Source organism: Lepidochelys olivacea, assembly GCF_965140295.1.
Source record: "Lepidochelys olivacea isolate rLepOli2 genome assembly, chromosome: 1".
Classification (NCBI taxonomy): Eukaryota; Metazoa; Chordata; order Testudines; family Cheloniidae; genus Lepidochelys; species Lepidochelys olivacea.
In genome coordinates, this window is record NC_140411.1 from 308194349 (window position 1) to 308219258 (window position 24910).

The 24910-nt window shown below is 41.4% G+C and overlaps 1 protein-coding gene and 1 long non-coding RNA gene across 3 annotated transcripts in view; one reads left to right on the plus strand and one right to left on the minus strand.

Moving 5' to 3' along the window:
* Nucleotides 1–4273: 4273 nt before the first annotated feature.
* ANKRD26 (ankyrin repeat domain containing 26) overlaps nt 4274–24910 on the minus strand; it is a 188923-nt gene continuing 168286 nt past the window's right edge. For both annotated transcript variants that reach the window (XM_084616689.1, XM_084616690.1), the window contains exons 39-40: nt 6466–6511; nt 4274–5700 (exon numbers count right to left, since the gene is read on the minus strand). In XM_084616689.1, coding sequence (XP_084472815.1) covers nt 5552–5700; nt 6466–6511 — 195 coding nt within the window. In that variant the 3' untranslated portion in view covers nt 4274–5551. The remainder of the gene's footprint in view (nt 5701–6465; nt 6512–24910) is intronic.
* On the plus strand, nt 6620–11030 carry LOC311514259. Its single transcript, XR_014709858.1, has 3 exons — nt 6620–7749; nt 7870–7930; nt 8527–11030. It is a non-coding gene; the product is annotated as an uncharacterized lncRNA (long non-coding RNA).

Below are 24910 nucleotides of genomic sequence, written 5' to 3' on the forward strand. Positions count from 1 at the left end.
TGATTGGGTGACATTAGTCTAAACACTAATAGCTCAGCTTGTGCTTATTTGATAGGGCATTGATCCATAAGCATTCAAGATGATTTTCCTCTAAGTTATTAGTGACTTGGAAACGCATAATGCCATTTTTTGACAGTGAATGCCATTCTCCTTCCGCCCATTTGATCCTTCCTAAATAAGTTGTAACCATTGATTTTAACAGTCCAGTCATGTGAATCTTCGCACAAGATTCAGTAATACCAACTAGATCAAATTTATGCTCAAATTAGCAATTTCAGTTCCTCGTTTACTACCCAGGCTCCTAGCATTGCTGTATAGGCAATTCAGACATTTCTTCTCTTCATGTCCTTTGGTTTCTTGATTAATTTTGTTCTCAAGATCTTGATTTTGTGCTGACTGCTCCTATCTTCCCTCTCTTTACCCTGCCCTTTTGCTATTAGTGTAACACCCTCCTGACTACTGTAGCCAGCCTGTCCCTGCCAAGATTGGTCTCCCTTCTATTAAGGTGGAGGCCATCCAAATGGCCCCAGTAGGTGGTGGACCATTGTTCCACAAAACCAAACCTCTCCACCCTATACCACTTCTCTAGCCTGCAGTTCACTTCCAAAATCTTCTGACTTCTACCTTCCTTCCCTCATGGGACAGGAACCATCTCAAAGAAGATCGCTTGGATATTTTTCTTCTTCAGCACGCTTCCAAGTTCCCTGAAGTCATCTACTCTCTATGAAATATCTCACAACACAGTGTCATTAGCACCAAATATGAACCATCATCAATGGATCCCTGCCCGTCTACTTCAGAAGGCTAGCCAATCTTGTTGTGACTTCTTGTGTCTTGGCTCCAGGAAGGCAGCGTACTGTCCTGTTTTCTGTCTGTCCCTTGTAGAATGTTCTTTCAATTCTTCAGAGTATTGAATCTGCAACAAGGATAGTCTGTCTTCCTTGGAAAGCTGGAAAACTCTTTGTGAGAAAGCTAGATTTTCTTGCAGGTTAGACTGAGTTACCATCCACACGTATCCTACGCATCTTTCCATTCCCTTGGACCTGCTTGATTTAGGGGATATCTTCCAGAGTTTCCATATTGATGAATTGGTATCAATTTGAAAGTTCTACCTGTGTGGAATCCCCCCTGGTCCTCTTCCCTCTGGTGGCCACCGCCTGCCCATCTTCATCTGTCTCCAGGCACCTACACTCTGACTATCTATTACATGTAGTGCTGAAGCTGGAAGGACAGCTGCTCACACTCTCTCTGAAACTGCAGTTAGCTTCCTCTGTGACTCCTGAGTTTGCTTAGTAAGTGACTTTTTATACTAAGTCTTTCCTGCTTAGTGCAGCTCAGCCCTGCCCCTCACCACTAAGGAGCAATCAACCACTCAGCGACTTCAAACTTATCCTTAGTTATGCTAAGTGAAAGGTGATCTCACAGTAATCAATCTCAATAAGGTCTGTGATTCATCCAGTCACTAGTACCTTTAGCTTTAAAATGCAGCAAAAAGAAACCAGTGTTTTCTTGGGAACCCCATGGTCAGATGACCCCAATTTTGGATCACTAATGCTACTGGGAACCTCCATGAGGCAAATTTCAAAGCAATCGGAGTCACCATTCAGATTTAGTGGGAGCCATGCATGACCTTGGGTGAAACTCAACAGATTGAGACCAGTGGATCACAGCAATGATTTGATCTCTAGATATGGTCAAAAACCAACCAAACAAAAAACCCCAAACACCTGGAAACTTTAAAAAAATGACTTATTTTTTCAGGGCTTATATCTCCACCACCTTAGTCCAAAGGCCTCCAGTTTTGGGTGACTAACTCTACCTGTCACCTTCCTGAAGCACACCAAATTTCAAAAGGACACGGACTAAGAATGTTGATTTTAGAGGATCTAGGAAGGTCAAGCTTTAAACATAAGCTGTGGTGCAACTTTACTGTAGTGGTGCTGCTGCACCACTGTAATGCTTGAAGGGGAAGATATTTTATTAACATTTATAAATTCCTTTCAAGCCACTGGCATCCTCTCCTGGCACGTTTTTTGTGAATAGGCTGTTTACAAGAAGAAGATAGCACACTATTGATCCTGGCCTGGACACCACTCAACTGAGGCGAGGTGCTGGTACAAATACCTTGTGTATGGGACTAGACTGCTAGATGGCCTCAGAAGCCTGGAAGGATGCCTGTCTCCTCCCCGGTTTGTCTAGCACCATGACTGTTCGGCAGGAGTCATTTAGTACCACTCGAGGCTTTATTCAGTAAATCGAGTAATTCTGAACATGGGAAGAGATATCTCACTTATTTCTCTATAATCCCATGATGGTGCAACCCTATGGGGAATGGAGTCCTCATGTGCCTTTGATCTGGTCATAATCTGCCTGAAGTACTACTTACATTTTAGTGTGGGGCCAGCCTGAAGAGAGAGGCCCCCTTATCCCATTGTTAAGACTCTGAGCCCTGTTTGCTGGTAGGGCATGGTTTTGTGGGCTGAAAGCCAGATAGGCACAATTCCCATTACGCTGCAGCCTGACGCAGATAGGAGTAGGTTGGTTTCCATACTATGATGTTCTCTGTTTACACAAGAGCAAAATATGAATGGATTTCCCTTTGCATTTAATTCTATGTCTGGAGAATGATGGTCAGTGTGGAACAGGAAGAGTTTTGCATCCCAGTAGATATTAAAGGATCCTGTGTATTGTGCTATTCGTCCCCTTGCCACAGAGTTGGACTTCAGCATGTTAGCTTTCATTTTAAAAGCAAAACACCTTGTAGCCCTTGTGGTTGCAAAGAAAACCTCAAAACCCTTAATCAAGTGTAAATGGATGCAGTGTCATCTGCCTGTGTCTGAAGAGAGGCTGATTAATAGCTCTGAGAAGAGTCACTTGCCCCATTCATCTGAATCACAGCCACACGGACTGCAATTCTGTAACTGGTAATTTGGCAGTTTCCTCAAGATGTCACAAAATTAACTGTTTCTGTTTTAGCATCACCTGTTGCTGCACTCAAGACACCTGACATTTTGTTTTGTTACCCTGTACCTTGTCTGTACCTACCTCTTGCTCTGCATCTTTCCATATCACAGGGAATTAACTGGATTACAGTGCATGCTCATGACAATATTCTGTGGACCTAGCGTAGCAGCTGAGGTCTGGGGATCTGGTGAGTACAAGCTTCTCTCTTCAGTAGCACATACGGGAGAAGGAGGTTGTGAGCTGGGTTGCCATGGGAGCTGAAGCCCAACCACCAAGAGAGCATACCAGAACAAATGCTCTAGTCTAAACTAATCATGGTTGAAAAGTATAATGAAGTTTTATGCCAATGATTATTTTCTACTAGAAGCCACAGTGGTGTATGTTTTCATGACGGTGCAGATCATAACAACTGATGTTGATACACAAGAAATTAATGTTACAGTGGAATTTAGGGGTTGCTGCTGTGGAATTTTGTCCCATTGTGTCATGGAATACAAATGGCTCTGGTTAGCTGAAGGGTTTGATGGCTGATTGCTAAGAGATTACCAATTTAGGATACTCAATTTCATATTAGGGGCATTTAGGGAAGACTCCAGAGCCAAAAATGATTTCGATTTTTGAGTTGTAGTTTGAGGTTGGGTTCCTAGTGCTTTCCCTTAAAGATGTGTTGTTGGGGGAAGGGATGTAATTTCAGTGAGAGCTGCTGGGAGTGCTGAATACTTTGGAAAAAATCAGGTCATTTATTTAGAAGTCTAATTTTCGGGGCACCCATTTTTGAGTCTTGGCTGGGGTATCTAGAGGTGGTAGATAATGAGCTGGATCCTCAGCTGCTGTAAATCAGCATAGTTCCATTAAAGTCAATAGGACGGTGCTGAACGACACCAGCAAAGGATCTGCTGCAATACCTCCCCTAAACTGTATGAGGTTTTAAAAGGCAACTTGCTCAGGGTGAGTGGAAGTTTTATATGGGATATTGAACTCAATCGGAACCATTCTCTCTGGCCCACTGAGCTGCTGTTCCTTCAATCAGAAGGAAGGAGAAGACCAGAGAGAAAGGAGTATGTGGATAAGCATGGATATGGGTGTGTAGGAAAGAGAGGCATGGGACTGACATTTTGTGGGGAGACAGGAGAGACAGAAGTATTAGAAATGAGATCAGTTGTGAGGCTTGGGCAGAAGACAGGAGAGGGAATAAAGGGATGGCAGGAGAAGGACGGAAAGAAAGAGCAGACACGGAAACCAACACAGAGAATGATGCGCACAAGTATAGTCAGGAAGAGAAGCAATGTAAAACAAAAAGTGAGACATGTTACATTTAAAAATTTATTGAACAGCTGATATGGAATATTTTACAAGTAAAGACAATATACCAACTGTACAAAACTGTTTTATTCCTTTAAAACTGTTAAGAGACATGGTGGCACAGGTTTTTTCCACCCAGGCTAGTTAGCTTAGTTCTTGGAATAGTGGGTACAGGACAAATTTTTCATGTCCTGCTCATCTCAGTATAATCATTGTTCATGTTTTCTCTAGTGGGGATTTCTTCCTCCATTTCACCATCTTGAACCACAACATTAGTGACTTTTAAAGATATTTAATGGCAGAAATATGGGTCTTCAGTAACAATGGATGAATCGCTGGAATAAGTAAAACTGTCTTGATCATTGAAACAGACTCGCTGTAAGTCCAGTCTACTAGATTTATGATCAAGGGGTCTTCTGATTTTAGTAATAATGCAAAACTTAGCTTTTCCGTGCACCAACTTTGGAAAATATCAAGAAAATTGGAGGTAGGCGCACACAAAATATATATAGTTTTACTCTATTTCATCTACAGAAGAGTTGTACTTATAACATAGCAGTGATCTACTAACAACTCAGAATGCCCCAAGTTGCTGTATTATTCAATTAAAAATTCAGTGCATTGTATTGATAAGTTCCTCTACCATATAAAACACACACTACAAATCTCTTGGCACTATTACAGATATGTAGTATTTTTTAAACTCAAACACAATGGAATAAAAGCAAAAACAAATTAGGCAAGTGCCTAATTCTGCAAACCTAATATAGGCAAATCTTACAGTGAATCAACAGAAGTTTTCCCTGTGTCAGGACTACAGAACTGGGCACAAAACAGATGCATCAGATCTGAACAGGCTAATGGGCTACTTAAGAGAACATTTAAAAACATAAAATACATGTAAAAGAGAAAACACAAAACAAAATTCAGGAAATGCTTTGGTTAAAATACATCAGAGAAAATGAATGGGACAAGACTCAGAACAGCTATTGTAACAACTAACATTCTGGCAGTTCTGTCAAACTCAAGAACACTGCACTGTATTTCCTTTGCTAGTTACAAATGAAAACAAGGTATGGCTTATATATTTAATTTAAAAGGAGACTATATAACTATGTGCTGTTTCTCCAGAGAGAAGTGCAATGTGCCTGATATTTATAAAATACCTTTATAGTTTATATTTAAATTGTAATTAAGATTTTTCACATCTGAACCCATTTAATGGGAAACCATTAAAATATTATGTAAACAAAGTCATTTTCACAAACTTGCTTTAATGTTTTGTTCAAATCATATAATTTTTCTTTAATACATCTAGATACTGCTGTGTTGCCCTGGAAACCGGATCCTGATCCACATTTAGATTTTTTGAAGATCCATCAGTAGATCCTACAGGAGAGACTCTTACAGACCCATTTTCAAGTTCAGCTGTGGCTAGAAAGAACAAGAAAAACAAATGACCATATATGTTCTGTGTTATGTTGTGTGATAGTTTTACAGTAGGCTTTGTCATAAACCCATTGAATTTTTTCCACTGACAGCGGTGGACATTGTGTCAGGTCCAGAGACAGCAGATATACATTTTAAATCAATACAATGGAAACACGATGAAAATTACATAAAAGGGATATTCACAAAGGAAGGGACCAGATTTTTTAATTATATAAGCAATACATTAGCCTTTTTGCTAATCAGTAAATAACTGTTAGTATTTCAAGGGCTATTGAAAATCATAGGTCAAATCCATAGATGCTCTAAGCACACCAAATTCCAATAAAGACAACGGAATGACAATTGCTTATTCTAGTGATACATTTGGAAGAATATGAATTATATACAATAATACTGATTAAAATATGTGTGAGAGGAGAAGTGATTTTTAAAGTTTGTGAAAAATCTTAAAAGAGGATTTACTGTATTTGTGTTAATCCTATGTGTATGGTATTTGGGAATTCTTGCAAAACTGACTTCAGATTAAGACTTTTTTTTGTGGGGGAATTACATAATATTCTGTACAGCACTTTGGTAAGTGGGCAGTCCTTGCAAATTTTTTTTTACCAAATTTGAAAATTAGTAGAAACAGCAATGGTGTATGACATAATAGCTTAATACTATTTTTGAATTATAACTATATCATAAATTATATTTAGTAACACACAGTTTTTGAAAAAAAAATGTTAACATGCTCTAACAAATTACCTTGGTCAAGTTCTTTAGTGATACTTTTTTCTAGTTCCTGCTGCATCTGAAATTAAATATTAACAATATTTTACATATAAACAGTTTAGGGTAGTTAGTGTCACAAAAATATTGCTATATATTTAAAAACAGAGTGTTACTAAAAGTGAAACTGAAATCCTGAACAGAGATTTAGTTTTGTTTTGGAGAAAATCTTGATTAGCTGAGTCTTCATATTCTGATGGTTGAACAATATCAGCAGCATCGTAAAACAATCTATACCTTCATAGACATCATAGAAATGTAGGGCTGGAAGGGACCTCAAGAGGTCATCAAGTCCAGCCTCCTGCATTGAGTCAGGACCAAATAAACTAGACCATCTCAACTGACTAGACAGTTACTAATTAGCCTCTTTTGTCCCTGTGAAGTATTTTTACAAACTATAATTCACTACTCTATAGCTCAGAAGAGTGTTGGACTCTTGGCTTTTACTCCCCTTCATGTACATGCTGCTTAATAAACCGTCCTTACTAGTTGTTGGCTTATTAATGTATTTAACTAATGATAAATGATTCATAATTTAGTAGTTAAACACATACAAACAAGCACAATCAATTAATAATGGAGGGCTAAATTCTATCTTCAGATATGTGAATAAAACCACAATTAAATTCAGCGGTGGATATATGTATCTAATTCTAAGTTTGACCTGTTAAAAATATGAGGCCCAGTCCTGCAACCCAATGAAGTTACTGTTGCATGAATAAGTTTTTGCAAGATTGAGTCCTTAAATTGTGTATAAAAATAAAGTATCAGTATTTAATTTAGCTGCTATAAAAATGTACAATATCAGTTTACTGCAAGGCCCTCAGATCACACTGAGGACCTTCTCTCTATCTTTGTGGAAAGATGCAGCACTCATCTCTTTTTGTCATCCTTCTCCTAAGGATGGTGAAATGATGGTTATGGGATCAGAGAACAAGTTCTGCACCTTTGTATTAAGTGGCTTAAATTGACTAGGAGAAACGGAAAGGTGTGTTCCTCTCTCAAGGGAATTAGTTACTGTCACTTTTACAGTTCTGATTGCAAGCTCTTTCTAAGCATTTTGTTTATTCATACCCATGGTACTGTGTAAGTTATTGTTATTTATAACTTGTATTTCTGTAGTGTCCACAATAGACTTTTCATTAAGACAGTCAATGACCTGAAGAATTTAAAATCTAAACAGACAAGACACAACAACAGCCAGCATATAAGAAAGCATAATTTCTAAATATATGGAGCTAGCACACAGATATAACAGTGGTGAGTACCTCATGAACAGTAATTAATACTTTTACAAATGATGAGTTTTACCCGTTCAGTATACTGACAAACAAATCGAAGAATTTAAATACTGGTTAATATCCTTTTTTTCTTTACAAGGTTAATTTACTCACCAGTTCAGCATTTTGGGATGAAGAAACTGCTTCAGTAAAGGAGTAAGGTAAGACACAATTGGGGAAAGCGTAAGAACAGAAAGAGAGCACAGAGTCTGACTGGTACTGAGTGGCAAGGCAAACTGTTTAGAGTGCAAATGGGTGCCTTCTATTGGATTTACGGGATAACTGGAATCAAATTAAGAAGCATGCCAATGGAAAGAACCATCAGGAAGCCAAGGTGGGGGAAATTCTGAAAATTCTGTACCTTAATGGGTAAAGAAGGGAACAGGAGAAAAGGAGCCCCTAAATCCCAAAGCTCCAAATTATGTATGGCCAGGAAAAACAGCAGCAAAGCCCTGGGAAGGAAAAGGCTATTAGGGTTGACGGGGAGAAGCTGAAGGAGCAGAAGACAGCAAGAAGTGGGGAGTCAAACAGCCCACCATGGGAGGAGACTAGCCAGGATCCCTGGGAAAGGAGAAGTTATGCAGTCTGAAAAAGTACATCCACAATCTGTTTCTGGAGCCTGCACAAACAGGTGCATGGCGTACACAGATTACTGAGTATCTGCTCTACTGGTATAGAATCATCAGTCAGGATCCTCCTTGGCCTTCCCTTGACCCATTTCATCCTATTTATACCTCTTCTTTTTTTTCTCCCAAAGCCTGAAGTCATCCCTCTTATTCTCATCCATATCTGTCAAAGAGGGACCAAATGGAAAGAAAAAGCTGAGAAGAGATGGCTAAGAGTTGTGTTTCACACTTCCAGAAAAGGAAGCAAAGAATACTAGGGTGGTCAGGAGTCAACCTACATATATCTTGGGCATTATTTTTGATTCACCTCTCCTCTGTCAGGAAGACTCTGATTCTCTTGTGCCTTTCTCAGCTCCTATTGTGGACTGTCCTCAAGCGAGATCAGGGAACTCTTTTTTAACTTTATCATGAACCTGTGTGACTGAAGTATCGAGAGAGTCACCTGGGTCACTTCCGATGAGGTTCCTGGGGATGATCCTCTAATGAGCATGTCATTTAAGAATTATTACAGATGAGTCCCTAAACTCACATGATTTATTATCAGTGTCAGTACCTTTATGAACCTGAGTAGAGACAGATGACAGATAAAAGGAGTAATACTTTGTATTTTTAGTGACTACTTCTGTAGGGAGGGAACAAAAAAATTGAAGAAATTGTTAGTGATGGAAGCAGAGTGGAATATGCAGCTAAGCTTCTGTCAGGCCTGCTGGAGAGATTGTAAAAAATAATGGAAGCTAAAATCTGATCCTGAATTTAATTCTTCGTTGACCTGTTCAGCCTCTTGAGGTCTAAGATGGTTTGGATTCTTCCTGATCTTTCCCTTATTATGAAGAATATGGACTAGAACCCTGAAAACATTTGCTCTTGAGAGAGAGGCTCTACTACTCATAACTCTGGGAGATGAGAGATTTACTTCAGGATGGCTTGCTGTGTCTTAAGGCTGCAGAATGGATAAAGATGTAGAAGAGCCTGGAGCACCAGAGATTATCAGTATTGTACTCTAATGTTGACTGGAACCATGTGTCTAAGTGCCCCCCAGGAGTATTTCTGGGTGGAATCAGGCACAGTTGCATCCATACTGACTGTTTGGATTGGAAACAAGGGCTAAACTTGTTCCCTGATCAGGACTTGTCTGTGGGTTACTGGTTAACTGTTTACCCTGGAATAAGAGAAGTCCCTTATCTGGTGGCCTGTGTTGTGGGTAGCAATGAAAGGAGCCTTTGTATAAGGACTGTAGTCATTTTATCTTTTCTGGTGTAGAGAATAAATACTTTCACTTCCACCTTATCCCAGTGTCTACCTAAACAGGATTCCCACCTGAGACCTTTGAGGCACAGAGGGATTTGCTTTGAATAGTTTTGCACAGCCTTTTGCTGCCAGCTTCATGGAGTCCATGGATCCATCTGCCACAAATGTAGTTGCTAGGGATAGTTTCTTCAGTGTTGACTCGACCTTGTCATGGGCTTCTGGTGGTCCAAGCTTTTCAACTCACTGCACCAGGACATCATGGGTCTAGTGAAGAATATGCTTGCGAATGAGTGTCTATGGGTTTATCTACACAGCAATTAAAAACCTGCCAAGTGGGAGGGTCTCAGAGCTTGGGCTGCAGCCTGAGCCTGAAGATCCACACCGTAATTAAACATCCCCTCAGCCTGAGCCTTTTGAGCCTGAGTCAGCTGGCACAGGCCACCCTTGGGTGTCTAATTGCAGTGTAGACATACTCTATGGATCACTGATGAAATTTCCAAGTCCTATCTAAGGGTAGCGTCCATCTTCTTATCTGCAATGTTTTTTGGGAAGATATAACGGTTGGTAAGATTAGCACAAATTTTTACTTGGGGAGTTTCTGTTAATCAGCTTTAGGGAGAATAAAGAACCTTTGGCTTTTAAGATCCTATGAAACTCCAGGGTTTGTTGACAGCTTTTTTTGTCTTCGGTTGGGAGTTTCTTATTTTTCCCCAGGAAAGAGGAGTGGAGGATGAAAAGGAAGTGAGAAAACTATTAACATCAAGAAAAAATGAAAAACTAAACTATAAAAAATACAAACTTAAATGATAAAGTAAGTATTGAGGTCTAGACTGATAGGCAAAAAGGAAATGAAAGGGTCATCATATACAATATATACAGTACTGTAGCATGACACTAGTCCATACACATTAAATGCATGACTGATGGACTTTTCCTGGATTCAGTGGATTAGATAACTATAAGGCAGTCCTTATGAGGAACGCCAAGAGTGGATTTTAGAGAAGAAAGACTAAGTTGGAAAACAACTTTTTACCTAAAAGATAAAAAAAATATATCCACCAACCCCTGCTGTTTAAAGACAGCCATGATTCAAATACAATAAATATGATTCTGCACATTCTATTTTTCAATACTGATCAATAGTATCATTTTAGATGTTTCATTGTTACACACAAATACATAAAACACAGCAGTACTGTCTTGCTAATTTAAATAATTATGCTATTCACTTTTGTAAAGTATAACAAAAGTATAAACTAAGTTTTAAAATTTGCAATATGATGACAATCCAGACAAAACCTGTTCTTAATTGAAATTAAAATTTAAACAATACAAACAGACAAACGTGCCCAGTAAAAACAACTACATTGTATTAAGCAATACTGACTACACACCTTGCCATGTATCTGGTTGCAGAGAAGAGAAGGAAGAAACAGACTTTTGATCAAGGAGCTGAAGAAGTAAGAACAAAAGCCAATAAGTTTATAGGTCTTGGAAGTCAGAACTGAAAAATGACCCATAAATAAATGAAGAAAATAAAATTACTTAGGATTTTTGAATACTATACTACAAGAGAGTGCAGATGGAAAAAGACTGGAAACAGAACTGAAATTTAGAGATAAAGGAGATTCCGCCTACTTCCACAGATTAAAAGATGTGCTTTATAACTATACTGATTCATGCTTAGTGTAGTTGGCAATAGAGATCACTATTGTTTTCCGACGTACACTGTTTATTTTTATTAACTATATTTTAAAATATTCATCTATTAGTTTTATGCATAGCTCTTTGTTTAATGTTTACTAAGGCCTCAATCCTGCAAAGAACTCCACGTGGGCAGATCTCCCCTAAAGTCATCAGAGCTCCCTGAAAGATTGGGGCCTATTGGCTAGAACCTATCCATCCTAGTGAACAGTGTGCAGGTATAGCACTCCATACACAGATCTCCCTCTGCCCCTGCACAAGGGAGGGCAACGCATACTCCTCACTTCCTCCTGGCTACAGAGAAGCTCTGCTGTTGGAGATCCAGAGAGTTAGGAGGAGTTGAGGTGGGCTAGCGAGTTTAAACCTCCCTCCCTTCATAACATTGTAAGTTATCTAAGTTACTACAGATGCAGTTTGCAGTGGATTTCCCAAGTACTTATAGTTGCTGTTTCTTCAGAATAATGTTGTATTTTTAATATGAAAACTGTATGTTATTTATCTGTAATTTTCTATTTAAGGCCGACCAATGTGTACATATTTTTTTGTTTCCTTTTCAAAAAGGTTTTATATGCAGTGTTTACATTTTGAGGTTACTGATGAATATAGTATTTATTCTGGGTCAGTGTTAAGGGGGCTGTGATTTGATTAAATATGCTTTTAAAAATACTTGATATGAATAATGAGTTTATATTTCTTCTGTACCCAGCATCAGATTTATGAGGTTCTTAATTAATAATTTCTTTGGTTTTAAGTGCTTCGGTTTTTAGATGATGTGACAGGTAACTATCTTGTTATCTTTTCTTTTGTGTAGGTAAATGAAAAGACCATTTACATTTTTTTTTATTTAGTGCGCTGGACAAGGTCACCAAATTATTAAAGGAGTGGCTAGCACTGAGCAAACTAATAATGGCTTCTGAAGAATAATGTCTCATTCAGTTGCATCTGGCAGTATATTTCCATTCTGTATATTGTTGAGACAGTCACGGATGCATGCACAGCATAGCCTACCTTCACTGAATGTTCGTAAAAAGTGCCAAAAAGTTGACACATTAAGTATCAATTTCAAGGCTGAAACCTAGGTATCTTCATTAAAGAATCAATGCCTAACACATTAGGAGACTCTTCTTCCCTGCCAAGTCACTGAATCTCTCTGTTGTGCTTTAGTTGCCCCATCTTAAAAATGTGTTTAATAATGCTTTGTATGTACATACAACACTTGTTCATCCATACATCTCAAAGCCCTTTACACATAGCTGATTGAGCATTATCGTTAAGGCTACATTTTAGTCAGAGGTATTTTTAGTAAAATCATGGAGCGGTCATGGGCACTAAACAAAAATTCATTTTACTGTATAGTCCTAACTAAACCTTGTGGGGACAAGCGACCATGGGGGCAATGCAGGTGCTGGGGTGTGTGCCGCAGGTACTCAAGGGGGCGCAGCCTGGGGGGCGCCACAGGTACTTGAGGGGGCAGGTGCCGCGGGTGCTTGGCAGAGGTGGGGTTTGGTAGGGCTAGGGCAGGTTCCCTACCCAGCTCCTGGGAAGTGGTGACCTCCAGCTCCTAGCTCCACATGCTGCCTCTACTCCACCCCAAGCCCCGGTTCTGCAGCTCCCATTGGCTGGGAACCGCGGCCAATGGGAGCTGTGGGTGGAGGCAGCACATGAAGCTAGGAGCTGAGGGAGAGGAGTTCCTGTCGGCCTTCCAGAGAACCTCCACCAGGTAAGTACTGCCCCACACCCCAATCCCTAGCCACATGGGACTGTTGCAGAAGTCATGGAGGTCACGGCATCTCTGACTTCCGTGACCTCCATGACAGGAGTCTTAATCATCATCTTCAATTTACTGGTGACCTGAGCAACCACTTTTGGAACAGTGTGTATGAGAGGCATGTAAGAATGTGTACCGTTTCTTTAAATCTGTGGAGGAATCTTGGAAGGTCAGAATTTGGGGAGGATTGTAGGAAGAAGCTCAACAGAAAAGAAGACAAACACAGGGTAGCTGTAAGATTAGTCCAATTTTCCTTATTTAGTGTTAGAAGAAACCAACTATTTTACCACATCCCAAAGTCTCTTTCCACTTTTGAAAAATCACCCAAGGATGTTGACAAAAAATATCTTCTATTGCCACTAACTGCTGCCTCAAAACAGCTCAGCTGATAGAGAATTCATATCTGATTTTCAAATAGCACCACTTTTTAAAACATTTTATCATTCTTGTCCTTGAATGCTATTTCTTGCATAAACCAATGTCAAAATCTACTTAAGCTTCGATTTTTGTGAGGTAATGTAGACATATACAAAGAAAAACACTTTTCTGAAGTTTCAGAAGGGCATTGTTAAGACATTTTAAATTTCTTGAGATTAAAACAATCAAAACCGTCAGAAAAAGTTCTAGCTGAAAATGGAACTTAATCTTAAAAAATCTCTAAGTATGGAAAATTCTCTTCTTTGCATTAGAAAAGGGGTTAAAAATCAATCAGAATGGGACTGTGGTTGTAATCTCTAAACCATGAGGAGGCTATCACTTCAAAAGAATAATGAACACTTGTGGAGCTCAGACTGGAATTCTGCTTGGCTACAGAAACACAGGATCTAACACTTGAGCTAAGGAAAATATCAGTTTGCTGCCATCTAGAGAAATACCATTATGTTTTAAGCTACAACCAGAAAAAAAAAATGCAACATGCTTTACTCCACAGGACAGTACCCAAGTCTGTTTCCACTTTAGTCTACATGAAAGAACTCACATTGATAGCAGTAAAAGGATGATTGGGTCCATAACGCACCACGTGGGTGGTGGGTGAACCTCTGCTTTGGAGTGGCTAGTGTGCTGGCGGTGCCCGCTTCTGCCCGAGGCCCTGCCCCCTCTGCATGCTGGAGCTCCAACCTCCTCCCATAACAGGAGAAGCCCTCCTGAGGCCCATCCCCGCGACTGGAGGAGCTCTGTGGCCTGCCCACCCCAGCCACACCAGGCCACTCACCCCCCGAGCGCCAGTCCGGCCCCAGCCAGGCTGGACCGAGCCCCCGCACCTCCAGACAGGCCAAGCACCCGGCTGAGCCACCCCCCCGACAGGACGGACCCCAGGTCCCCTCAAGTCAGGATGCCAGGCTGAGCAGCCACCCACAACCATGCTGAGCACCAGGCCGGCCCCAGCCACGCTGGCTGGGCGAAGCTGCTGGTCCCCCCCGTGTCCAGCGAAGCGAGCCACCTCACTCCCCCACCATACCTTCCTGCCCACTGCTGGCTAACTGCGTTCCCTCCTCACTCCCCCACCCCCGAGGAGTAGGGATGTGGCGAGCAGCAGCAGGCAGGCAGCAGCAGAAGTTGGGGGCCTTGGGAAAGGGGAAGGGACAGGGCAACCATGGCCCAGGTGTCCAGCAGCAGGTCAGTGGCAGCTGAGCCAGGGAAGGCTTAGAATTCCCTGTCCTATTATACCCGCTGCCCATGATGCTCCACAATAAAAATTGTTAAGAACTTTGCCTTATCTCCAAACATAGGCAGCATATGACTTTTCACAGAGATTTAACAACTGGGAAAGTTTGAAGAGTTAATAACAAGTGGTTTTTGATGCAGAGGGAGAAAAATGTTTTTGTTTTCTGTTAATCTGTAAATCAAGATTTCTGAATTACTTCAGACTGACTGCTGAAAATACAAAAACGGCTTCAAATGATGCAGAGAATCTGAGAACTTGTGTCTTGTTTATTGTACACCATTCATTCTTTATAGTGAATAAGGCAGGAGTCAGGCAGAAGAGAAGGTTACTCACCGTGTGCAGTAACTGAAGTTCTTTGAGATGTGTGTCCCTCTGGGTGCTCCACTTCAGGTGTCGGTGCATCACAGCGCCGTTGATTGGAGATTTTCAGTAGCAGTATCTGTTCGGGGTCCGCATGTGCAGTAGCAGTCTCACGGTGCCGCTGGTGCCTCATCTAGCACGCACATGGCCTGACCCCTTCAGTTCCTTCTTTACCATGGAGTGTTTAGTTGTACTCCAAAGTAGAGGGGAGGAGAGTGGGTAGTGGAGCACCCCCAGGGACACACATCTTGAAGAACTTCAGTTACTGCACAAGGTGAGTAACCTTCTCTTTGAGTGCTGTCCCTGTGGGTGCTCCACTTCAGGTGAATGTAGAACAGTGCCCTCATGAGGATGGACGGGGCTTTGGAGTTGAGTTCGTTGCTGAAGCTAGTACCGTGAGACCTTGTCTTGTGTCTGAACTTAAGCTGAGAGTAATTGCGTAGTGGTTCATGAATGTCTGTTCAGAGGCCCAGGCGGCTGCCCTGCAGATGTCTAGAACGGGCACATTGTGTAGGAATTCTGTGGAGGTAGATAAAGCTCTTGTCGAGTCGGTTCTGATGCCTGGAAGGGCTTCAGTGTTGTGTAGTGAATAGCACATATAGATACAGCTGGATATCCATTTAGATATTCTTTGCGTAGATATGGCAGAGCCCTTCGATCGTTCTGTTATTGACACAAAAAGTCAAGGTGATTTTCAGAAGGGCTTCATTCTGTCCAGACAAAATGCTAAGGCACGGCACACATCCAGTGTGTGCAGGACCACTTCTTGAGTGTTACTGCATGGTTTTGGATGAAATGTAGGTAAGTGAATTGGTTGGTTGAGGTGGAACGAGGAAGATATTTTGGGCATAAACTTAGGATGTGTTCTAAGTGTCACTTTATCTTAGAGGAATATTGTGTATGGGGGGGTGAGCCATGAGAGCCCTTATCTCGCTGACTCTTCGCACCAATGTAATGGCAACAAGGAATGCCACTTTCATAGATAGTAATGAGCATGTGGCTAAAGGTTTGAATGGGGCCCTGGTTAGATTTCTGAGCACCAGATTTAAGTCTCAGGCTGGTGTGGGTTCTAGGATGTCTGGGTACATGTTCTGTATGCCCATTAAAAATCGCTTAGTAATCGGGTGAGTGAATATCAAAGTCCTGTCTACCTGTTGTGAGGCGGCGAGATGAACTCTAAGTGAGCTTGTAGCTCCATCTCAAGCCGAGGATGGCTGAGAAGGAACTGAAGGGGTTGGGGTGTGCACGTGCCAGATGAGGCACCAGCGGCGCCGCAAGACTACTATTGCACATGCACCCCCTGCCCAGACACTGCTACTGAAGATCTCCGATCAACGGCGCCGGGATGCACCAACACCTGTAGTGGAGCACCCACAGGGACAGCACTCAAAGAAAACATAACAGTACGAGATCCTGGGGCCCTAATTCTAGCCTCGTTTTGCCACTGATTTAAAGGGAAGCAAGCTCAAGTTCTATAGTACACATACAGTAACAAACATATGCAGTCTTTTCTTCGGTATTTCTGACTTGAACCCTTTACTCTGAAACTTTAATATCTTAACATCATTGTTCATATGGAATAGATATCTTGTACTTTTACTTCTTCAGAAATGGGTGCAGAAGAAGAATATGGCTTCAAATACGATGCTGAAATACTGGGCTATGAATAGATACCCTCAGTTCTGCACAGCTATGTGAAATATGTATTTTACTCAACTGTTCTCCAGCAATGACTGTACTTATTGCTGATAGTTCTGTTTATTTTTCTGAAGCATGTTTGAAAGAAGAAACTAAGAGGTATAACCCTTTGGAAAAAAACTAACTATTCAGTGATCTGAGATGATCTATGTTGACATTAAAGTGGAGTCAAAGTTGTTCCCTGACCAGTGAATAGATTAAAAGAATCTCGCTAAAAGTTCTGCAGCTTAATGAAAAAGTTAATGAAAGAGAAGACTGATAGACACTGAAGGTTTAAGCTCCTAAGATCAGACTCCTGTTTTGTTAGAATACATGGCAGCTGAAAATCCAACAAAGAAGAAAGTAGAGGATCTACCTTAAAAGAGCTGAGTAAAATGGGAAAACTTGGGAGGCAGCATCACTACAGAGGCAGATGAAAGTATCAAAAAGGAAGAACTGGATGACCTGGAGGACTGGAATAATTGAAATGGGATCAGATTTAATAGTACAAGTGCATGGTCTTGCACTTAGGGACAAATAAGAATTTATCCTATAAACTAGGGACTCATTAGCTGGAAATGACAAAGGAGGAGAAAGATTAGGGTCTATTAGTCAGTCACTGGATGACTGTGGCCCACCAATGTAATGTGCTATAAAAAAGGCAAATGTGATCCCAGGATATATCGGGAAAAATATTTCCAATAGAGACAGGGAAGTATTAATATCATTGTACAAGGCACTGGTAAGACCTCATCTAGAATATCATGTACAATTCTGGTTACCTGTGTTCAAGAAAGATTAATTTAAACTGGAATAGGTGCAGAGAAGGGCTACTGAGATGATCAGGAAATGGACAGCCTATCTTATAAGAGGAGACTAAAAGAGCTTGACTTGTTTAGCCTAACAAAAGAAAGGCTGAGAGGGAATATGACTGCTCTCTGTAAGTACATCGGGGAGCAAACACCAGGGAGACAGAAGAGCTATTGAAGCTAAAGGACCATGTTGGCAAAAGAACAAATGGGTATAAACTGGCAATGAATAAATTTGGGCTAGAAATTAGAGGAAGGTTTCTAACAGTCAGAAGGGGAGTGAGGTTCTGGAACAGCCTTCCAAGAGAACAGTGGGGCAAACAACCTAACTAATTTTAAGATGGAGCTTCATAAATTTATGAACAGGACTATACGACGAGGTTGCCTGCAATAGCTGGGAACTGTACTCGATAATGCAGGAAGTCCCTCCCAGTCCTGTGTTCTTATGGGAAGAGAGGGGAATGGTAAATTACCCATGAATCTAATAGTAGTTCTGCTTACTTTCATCTAGAGAAGGAAATCATCTCTATTAGAATAAAAAAATAATCCTGCCCTGAAAAGGTAAATTTCAGATTTTACTATGGATATGTAGTATGTAAAAGTATGTTTGAACTATCTACAAATATTTGTAGGATGTAATCAATAAACAAGGCTAGAGAGTAACTTTTTAGGATGGTAAAAGGGAATTTAATTTGGAGTTATAGGATGAAATTAAGAGAGGGAAATTTAGGCTGAGTAACAGGAAAACCTTCCTGACAGTAAGACTCTTCCTGATATTCACCTCAAATCTTTTTCCTAATAAGATTATTGAATTTTGTTTTCAAAACTATTTAAGATATTTCAAAAGTAAACCACATAAAGGCACTTGCAAATATATAGTGAAGAACAATCCTCCACTGCCAGCTAGATACAACAAATTACCTAAAAGTAGGCATTTATCTTTAATTGTAAAGAAAAAAATCCAAAATTAAGAATGAGAACATTTAGAAAATGTTTGACATTATTAACCCAACAGCAGAATTAGTTACATTCATGCAACCCTAAGAGATGCCTGGAAAATACCAAACTGTTTTTAAAACTTAAAGGAAATAATTGTTTAGATAATTTCACTGTAATTAATGCAATGTAAAAGCTTCCATCAAAGATGCTGGAACATGACTGCCACACAATTATAGAACCTGGTCTACTGTACTACTAATTAAACTTTAGACCTGGCTTTAGCACCTGAAACTAAAAGGGACTGAAAGTGACAGATTCTTTCTTTTTTTAAACAAATAGGTGGTGTTGCTGAAGTAGAATGAAGAGAGATATTCAGGTATGTAAAGAGCCTATCACAAAGATGAGGTCTTAAAAGTGCCATGCAATAATTAAGCAGCACTGAGGATGCTCACTGCGATTTCGCAAATCTCACATTTTTAGGAAGGCTGGCAATTGATGAATCCTATTGAAAAGGATTACCCATTAGAAAATGCTCTGGGAGGAAATCTCATGAATAGTTAGAATGCTGTGAATGTTCAAGACCTTTGCCATTTTGTGAAATACATACTGAAGGGAAGTTAATCGCCAAAGAAGTTTGCATAAGGGATCTTCAAAACTTCAAATCTTCAAAAGGGATGTTCCTTCTTTCTGAAAACTTTCCACCTAAAATTAGAGTATGGATGACAAAAGGGTTAGTGCTGTATTATCATTTGTACAGATAGGTCTGGAACATCATTCTTAATAGATCAAATTAATGGTGCAAAGAAAGCCAATGACTGACATGTTTCTAGTCAATATTTTATATTCCAGAATGCATGAACAAAAATACTCCAAAATTCCTAGGTGAAGTCAATGAATAACAACAAGAAGTCATCATCTGCCAGAGTCAAAATTGGAGCGTGAAAGGAATACAATTTAAGTCCAGTGTACAGGCTCAGATTGGCTTCTATTTAGTCTCTCAGAGGGCTTGACAGCCTTCTATGAAATAAAGGAGGCTTAATTACATTGGTACCAATGATGTCCCTGAAGGGATTAACAGGGTTCCATGAGGGCATATCTCAGTCCTGTAATTGGCACCATGGCTAGTGCTGGCACCTTTTTCTGTGCTGATGCTGGCTTACTTAGTGCCACTCCCTTGGCACAGAACTGAAGTGCCCTTCCCTTGATGGAATAATTTCTGTTCTCTGAGAGGCAGTGCCTCTATGCTTGCAGCCATGTCTGATCTCTACACGGCCTTTCCTTTCAGCGTCATCCTGGAGTTGGGACACTGGTGCTGGCTCTGATGAAGTCACTGTTGGTGTTGGTGGAGCTTGTCCTAAGGCCAGTGCCAAGTCTGTTGATGATGATACAGAATTGGCAGTGATGCCAAAATGCACCGGGCAATTGGCATCAATGTCACCAGTGTCTGTTTCAACAGTTTTATTCTCAGCCTTTGTTTCACTGCTAGGCCCTGGGGTATTGTGTCTGCTTGGAGTGGCACTCACTGAGGATAAGCCTTTGGGTTCCTTTCAGGTGGATTTCTCCATTGGGTCTAAGGTGACATGCACCAATTGCACAAGTACCAGTAGTTTCAGCAACACCATCCCTCAACTTGTGAGTCCACAACAAGAAGGATTTCAAACTTATCAGGAATGAGGTCTCCCCGCAGACAGAAAAGGCACTGACTGTGTTGATCAACCAGGGGAGTAAGTCCATCGCAGGTTGGGCAGGGCTTAAATCCTGAGTCCACCATGGCAGATGGCATGAGGCACCTTGCCTCACTGTACAGCATGCTATCTTTCTGTTGTTTTTTAAAACGTCCAAATTGGAAAATTAATCAAAGGTAATACTTCTTCACCAAACTAATTCCAAAAGATTAATTTGAAACTAGAGGAAAGTTAACAAGTCAGACACTTGCTAAATCCCATCTCACTTCCATGTGCAATAAGAGAGAACCGAGGAAGGGCAATGGGCTGCTCTGCCCTTTATGTCCTTACACGGGAGCATGAGGCAGCACAGGGTGCATGTGTGGCCCAGATGGACACTGCTATTAATTTTTTTTTTTTTTTTAAAGAGTAAGATGCTCCAGGGAAGCCCCAGAAGAAAATGAGATCACAATTACACCAAGCAGCAGGAACAAGGTCAATGTCTTGAGAAGAGGGAGTTTATTTAACACAGAGTTTGCCCTCCCTTCTTTGAAAACAAGTTCTTGAAGATGGAGAGTCTGAAACAGGATGTTTTCCTAGAGGCCAAATCCAAGCAATAATGTGGAGAGTGTGCCAAGTAGCTGCATTTGTCTGGATAGATGAAGATGTCTGTGAGGTAAAATGTGGTAGCAGTCTCACCTTGGATCAAGTAAGCCTTGACAAAGCCTTTGGGCCAGCTGGATCACAGAAATGAGGAATACAATCTGACAGCAATCTAGACCGCATCCTTTTGGTAACAGCATTGCCCAGGGCAAACTGAGCACCCCCTCAAGAAGTGGTCTTCTCCCAGAGACTCAAGGAAACTGGTGTGCTGGTCTTTTACAGATACTTTATTACCACATGGCACATACTGTTTAATGGTAGATATTTTATCTGGATCTGATATGAGATTAGTCAACTTTAAATCAGGAAACTGATTAGAACTAACCAACTTAAAACAGTATTAACACTACTTAAGGTTTTTAAAATATTTTAATTGAAACTACAGCTAACCTACAAACTGACCTGATATAATTCACCATACTGCAGTACAGCTGAAGCAAGTGATCATTTTGAAAACTACTGACTATGGTGGAAGCAGCCCTGGGTCCCCAATATATGGTAACAAACAGATCAGTGAGTTGCTGTTCTTGTATTCTTGATGATTTTGGGATTTGTAGCCCAAGAGTGGAGCTCTGTCAAGACAATTCTTAGTGGAGAAATTATTGTCTGTTGATCTTATTAACTGCCTATTGTTAACAGTGTTCTCAGATCTCAGTACCCGCTGAAAGGGGAAATAATAGAAACTAGTTGATTTGTCATAGCCTCATTTCAGCCAGTAATGAGTTAGTTAATGGAGAAAAAATTCCTATAATTGGTTTAATTTAATTCTTCTAAAATAAGTTATGACCAAAGCATTTAAATACACTATTATAAAAACCCTTAAGGTAAGCAGAGATTAAAGTAAACCAGCAGTGAGCAGCTCACCAATTTTGGTGGCTGTTGTCAAAGATCTCTGTCTCATGCTGCTTTGAGATTGCATTATCTGGTGGTGATGTGATGCACCAAGAGGTAGGACAAGGAATTAATGTCCTCACGCAGGTCAAAGCAGGAAAGAAAGTAGGTGTATTATGAGCACACATGCACATGTGTGCACTGTCAAGAGGGGTGTAGAGGTATATTCCTGGTGCTCCCCTTTTCTGTATCTTATATACACACACACTATAAAATCTAGTAAGACATAAAAAATCACTAACCTAAAAGTTGCCTGTATCTTCTTTTCCTGCTTACATTTCTTTATTCTGATTTTCTCTACTTCCATTTCCACTTTCTTTCCCTTCTCTGTCTTTCTTTTTCTGCTTCTTTAAAAAAACACAACTCTTACCCCTTTTTGTTTAAGCTGGAACAGCATTCTTTTATCTATATAGAACAGATTCCTCCCTTCCCCTTGTTCTTCCTGTTATTTATTCTGTTCCATTTTCTCCCTGCTGCTCTTCATTCCCTCCATTCTACTCCTATCCCAACTCCTATTCTTCCTTGTTCGCTTGCTTCCTCCCCTTTTTGCCCTTCAACTTTTCTGTCTCCCATTTCTAATCTTTGCCTTCCTAAATCCTTTCTTACTTCCTTCTTTCTGGATTGCCTATTCCCTGCTTCTTGCCTTTTTTGCCATGGGTTAGTTCTTCAACAGACAACATGTCCATATTCTGTCCTAAATATATGCTCGTAATTATCAAGAGAACGTTGCCCTCTTTAGATTTGCCACTGCTACTCATTAATTCATATTGGTTTGTCCTGAAGCCATTTTCTCAGGTACAGTAAGCAGACACATTTTTAACAGGATGCTGATTAAATGGATTCTACTGTAGAACTAAACTGAAAAACTTGTCACTGAAGTGACAAAAAATATTTCTCAGTTCCTACCAACGGTGGAGTGAATGGGGGGAAAAAAGAGAGAAAGTAAGTCTGAGCTGAAAGCAAAGTCTTATTCACAGAAGGGAACTGAGAGGTATTTTGTGAAGAATCCTGTACTCAAGTGATCTAAATATAGTTTGGTGCTTCCTGAGCCTCATAGTAGGAGGCCAATGCATTCTTCATAGAGTGAAGATCATGCATTGAACATGTGATCCCTGTTAGGGTAAATGCTGAGCAGTTCAAGAGATTCTGTGAACCCATTTAATGAAGAAAAGACAGTTACCTTTTCCGTAACTGTTGTTCTTCGAGATGTGTTGCTCATGTCCATTCCATATTAGGTGTGTGTGCTTACCACATGCACGGGTGCCAGAAGTTTTTCCCTCAGCAGTATCCGTAGGGGACCGGCTCTGGTGCCCTCTGGAGTGGCGCCCGCATGGCACGGTATAAGGGGTGCCACTGGCTCCCCTCACCCTCAGTTCCTTCTTGCAGGAAACTCTGACAGTGGGGAAGGAGGGCGGGTTGTGGAATGGACATGAGCAACACATCTCGAAGAACACCAGCTGCAGAAAAGGTAACTGTCTTTTCTTCTTTGAATGCTTGCTCATGTCCATTCCATATTAGGTGACTCCAAAGCAGTACCCCAGAGGTGGGTAGGAGTTCATGGATATGTGGATTGCAACATAGCTCTGCCAAATCCAGCATCATCTCTGGCCTGGCGAGTGATGGCATAATGAGCCATGAACATGTGGACAGAGGACCACGTTGCAGCTCTACAGATGTCCTGGATAGGGATGTGCACCAGAAAGGCTGCCGAAGACGCCTGTGCTCTTGTCATGTGGGCTCTGACAATTGGCAACGGCGGAACCCCCGCCAGGTTGTAACATGTCCTTATGGACAAGGTGATCCAGTTGGCAATCCTCTGCGAGAAACACGGGAAGGCCTTTCATTCTATCTGCTGTAGCGATGAAGAGCTGAGTTGATTTACGGAAAGGCTTGGTATGTTCTAAATAAAAAGCCAATGCTCTTTGGCCGTCCAGCACATAAAGATGCCTCTCTTCACTGGTCTTGTGCGGTTTGGGACAGAACACCGGGAAGAAGATGTCCTGGTTCATATGGATACCACCTTCATCAGGAAGGCCTGGTGGGGCTGCAGCTGAGCCGTGTCTTTGTAGAAGAAGTTCTGAGGTCAAGGCTTTGATTTCAGAGACCCATCTTCCCAACGTCACTGCCACTAGGAACACGACCTTCCATGACAGGTGGGAAATGGAGCAAGAACCCAGCGGCTCAAAGGGCGGGCCAGTGAGCCTAGAGAGGACCAAGTTAAGACAGGAGCCCGCACCTGCTCCTGGGACAGGAGCCCGCACCTGCAGGAAGAGTCTCTTGAGCCCTCTCAAGAATCGGATCGTCATGTCATGGGAAAACATTGTCGTCCTTGGATCAGTTGGTGAAAAGCAGAGATGGCCCCGAGATGCACTCTAATGGAAGAGTGTGCCAGGCCCTGGTTCCTCAAATGGAGCAGGTAGTCCAGGACAGTCTGTATGGAAGAACGTGAGGGAGAGATGCCACGTTCAGATGCCCAGCGGGAAAACCTCATCCATTTAGCCAGGTAAGTCAGTCTGGTTGAAGGCTTTCTACTCCCCAGGAGGACCTGTTGGACTCCTTTTGAACAGGTCCGTTCCTCTGGGTTCAGCCACACAGCATACATGCTGAGGTGGAGGGACTCGAGGTTGGGGTGTAGGAGCTGACCATGGTCCTGTGACAGCAGGTCGAGACAGTTGGGCAGGGGCCAGGGTGGGGCCACTGACAAGTTCATGAGCATGCCGAACCAATGCTGGCGAGGCCACACCGGGGCGATCATGACAACCTGCACATTGTCTCTCTTGATCTTTGCCAGGATCCTGCTGATGAGTGGAATCAGAGGGAATGTATACATCAGGCTCCCTGACCACAACAGGAGGAAGGCATCGGAGAGGGAGCCCTTGCTCAGACCTTGCCAAGAATAAAACTGGTGCATTTCCTGTTCTGTCTGGTAGTGAACAGGTCTACTTGGGGAGTTCCCCACCTTTGGAAGATCATGCAGGCTACTTCTAGATGGAGCGACCACTCGTGGTGAGAGGAGAAGTCCCTCCTAACGTGGTCCGCCAGCATATTCTTGACACTGGGAAAGTGACAAGCTTCCAGGTGGATTTCGTGGCTGATGTAGAAGTCCCATAGATGGAGTGCCTTTTG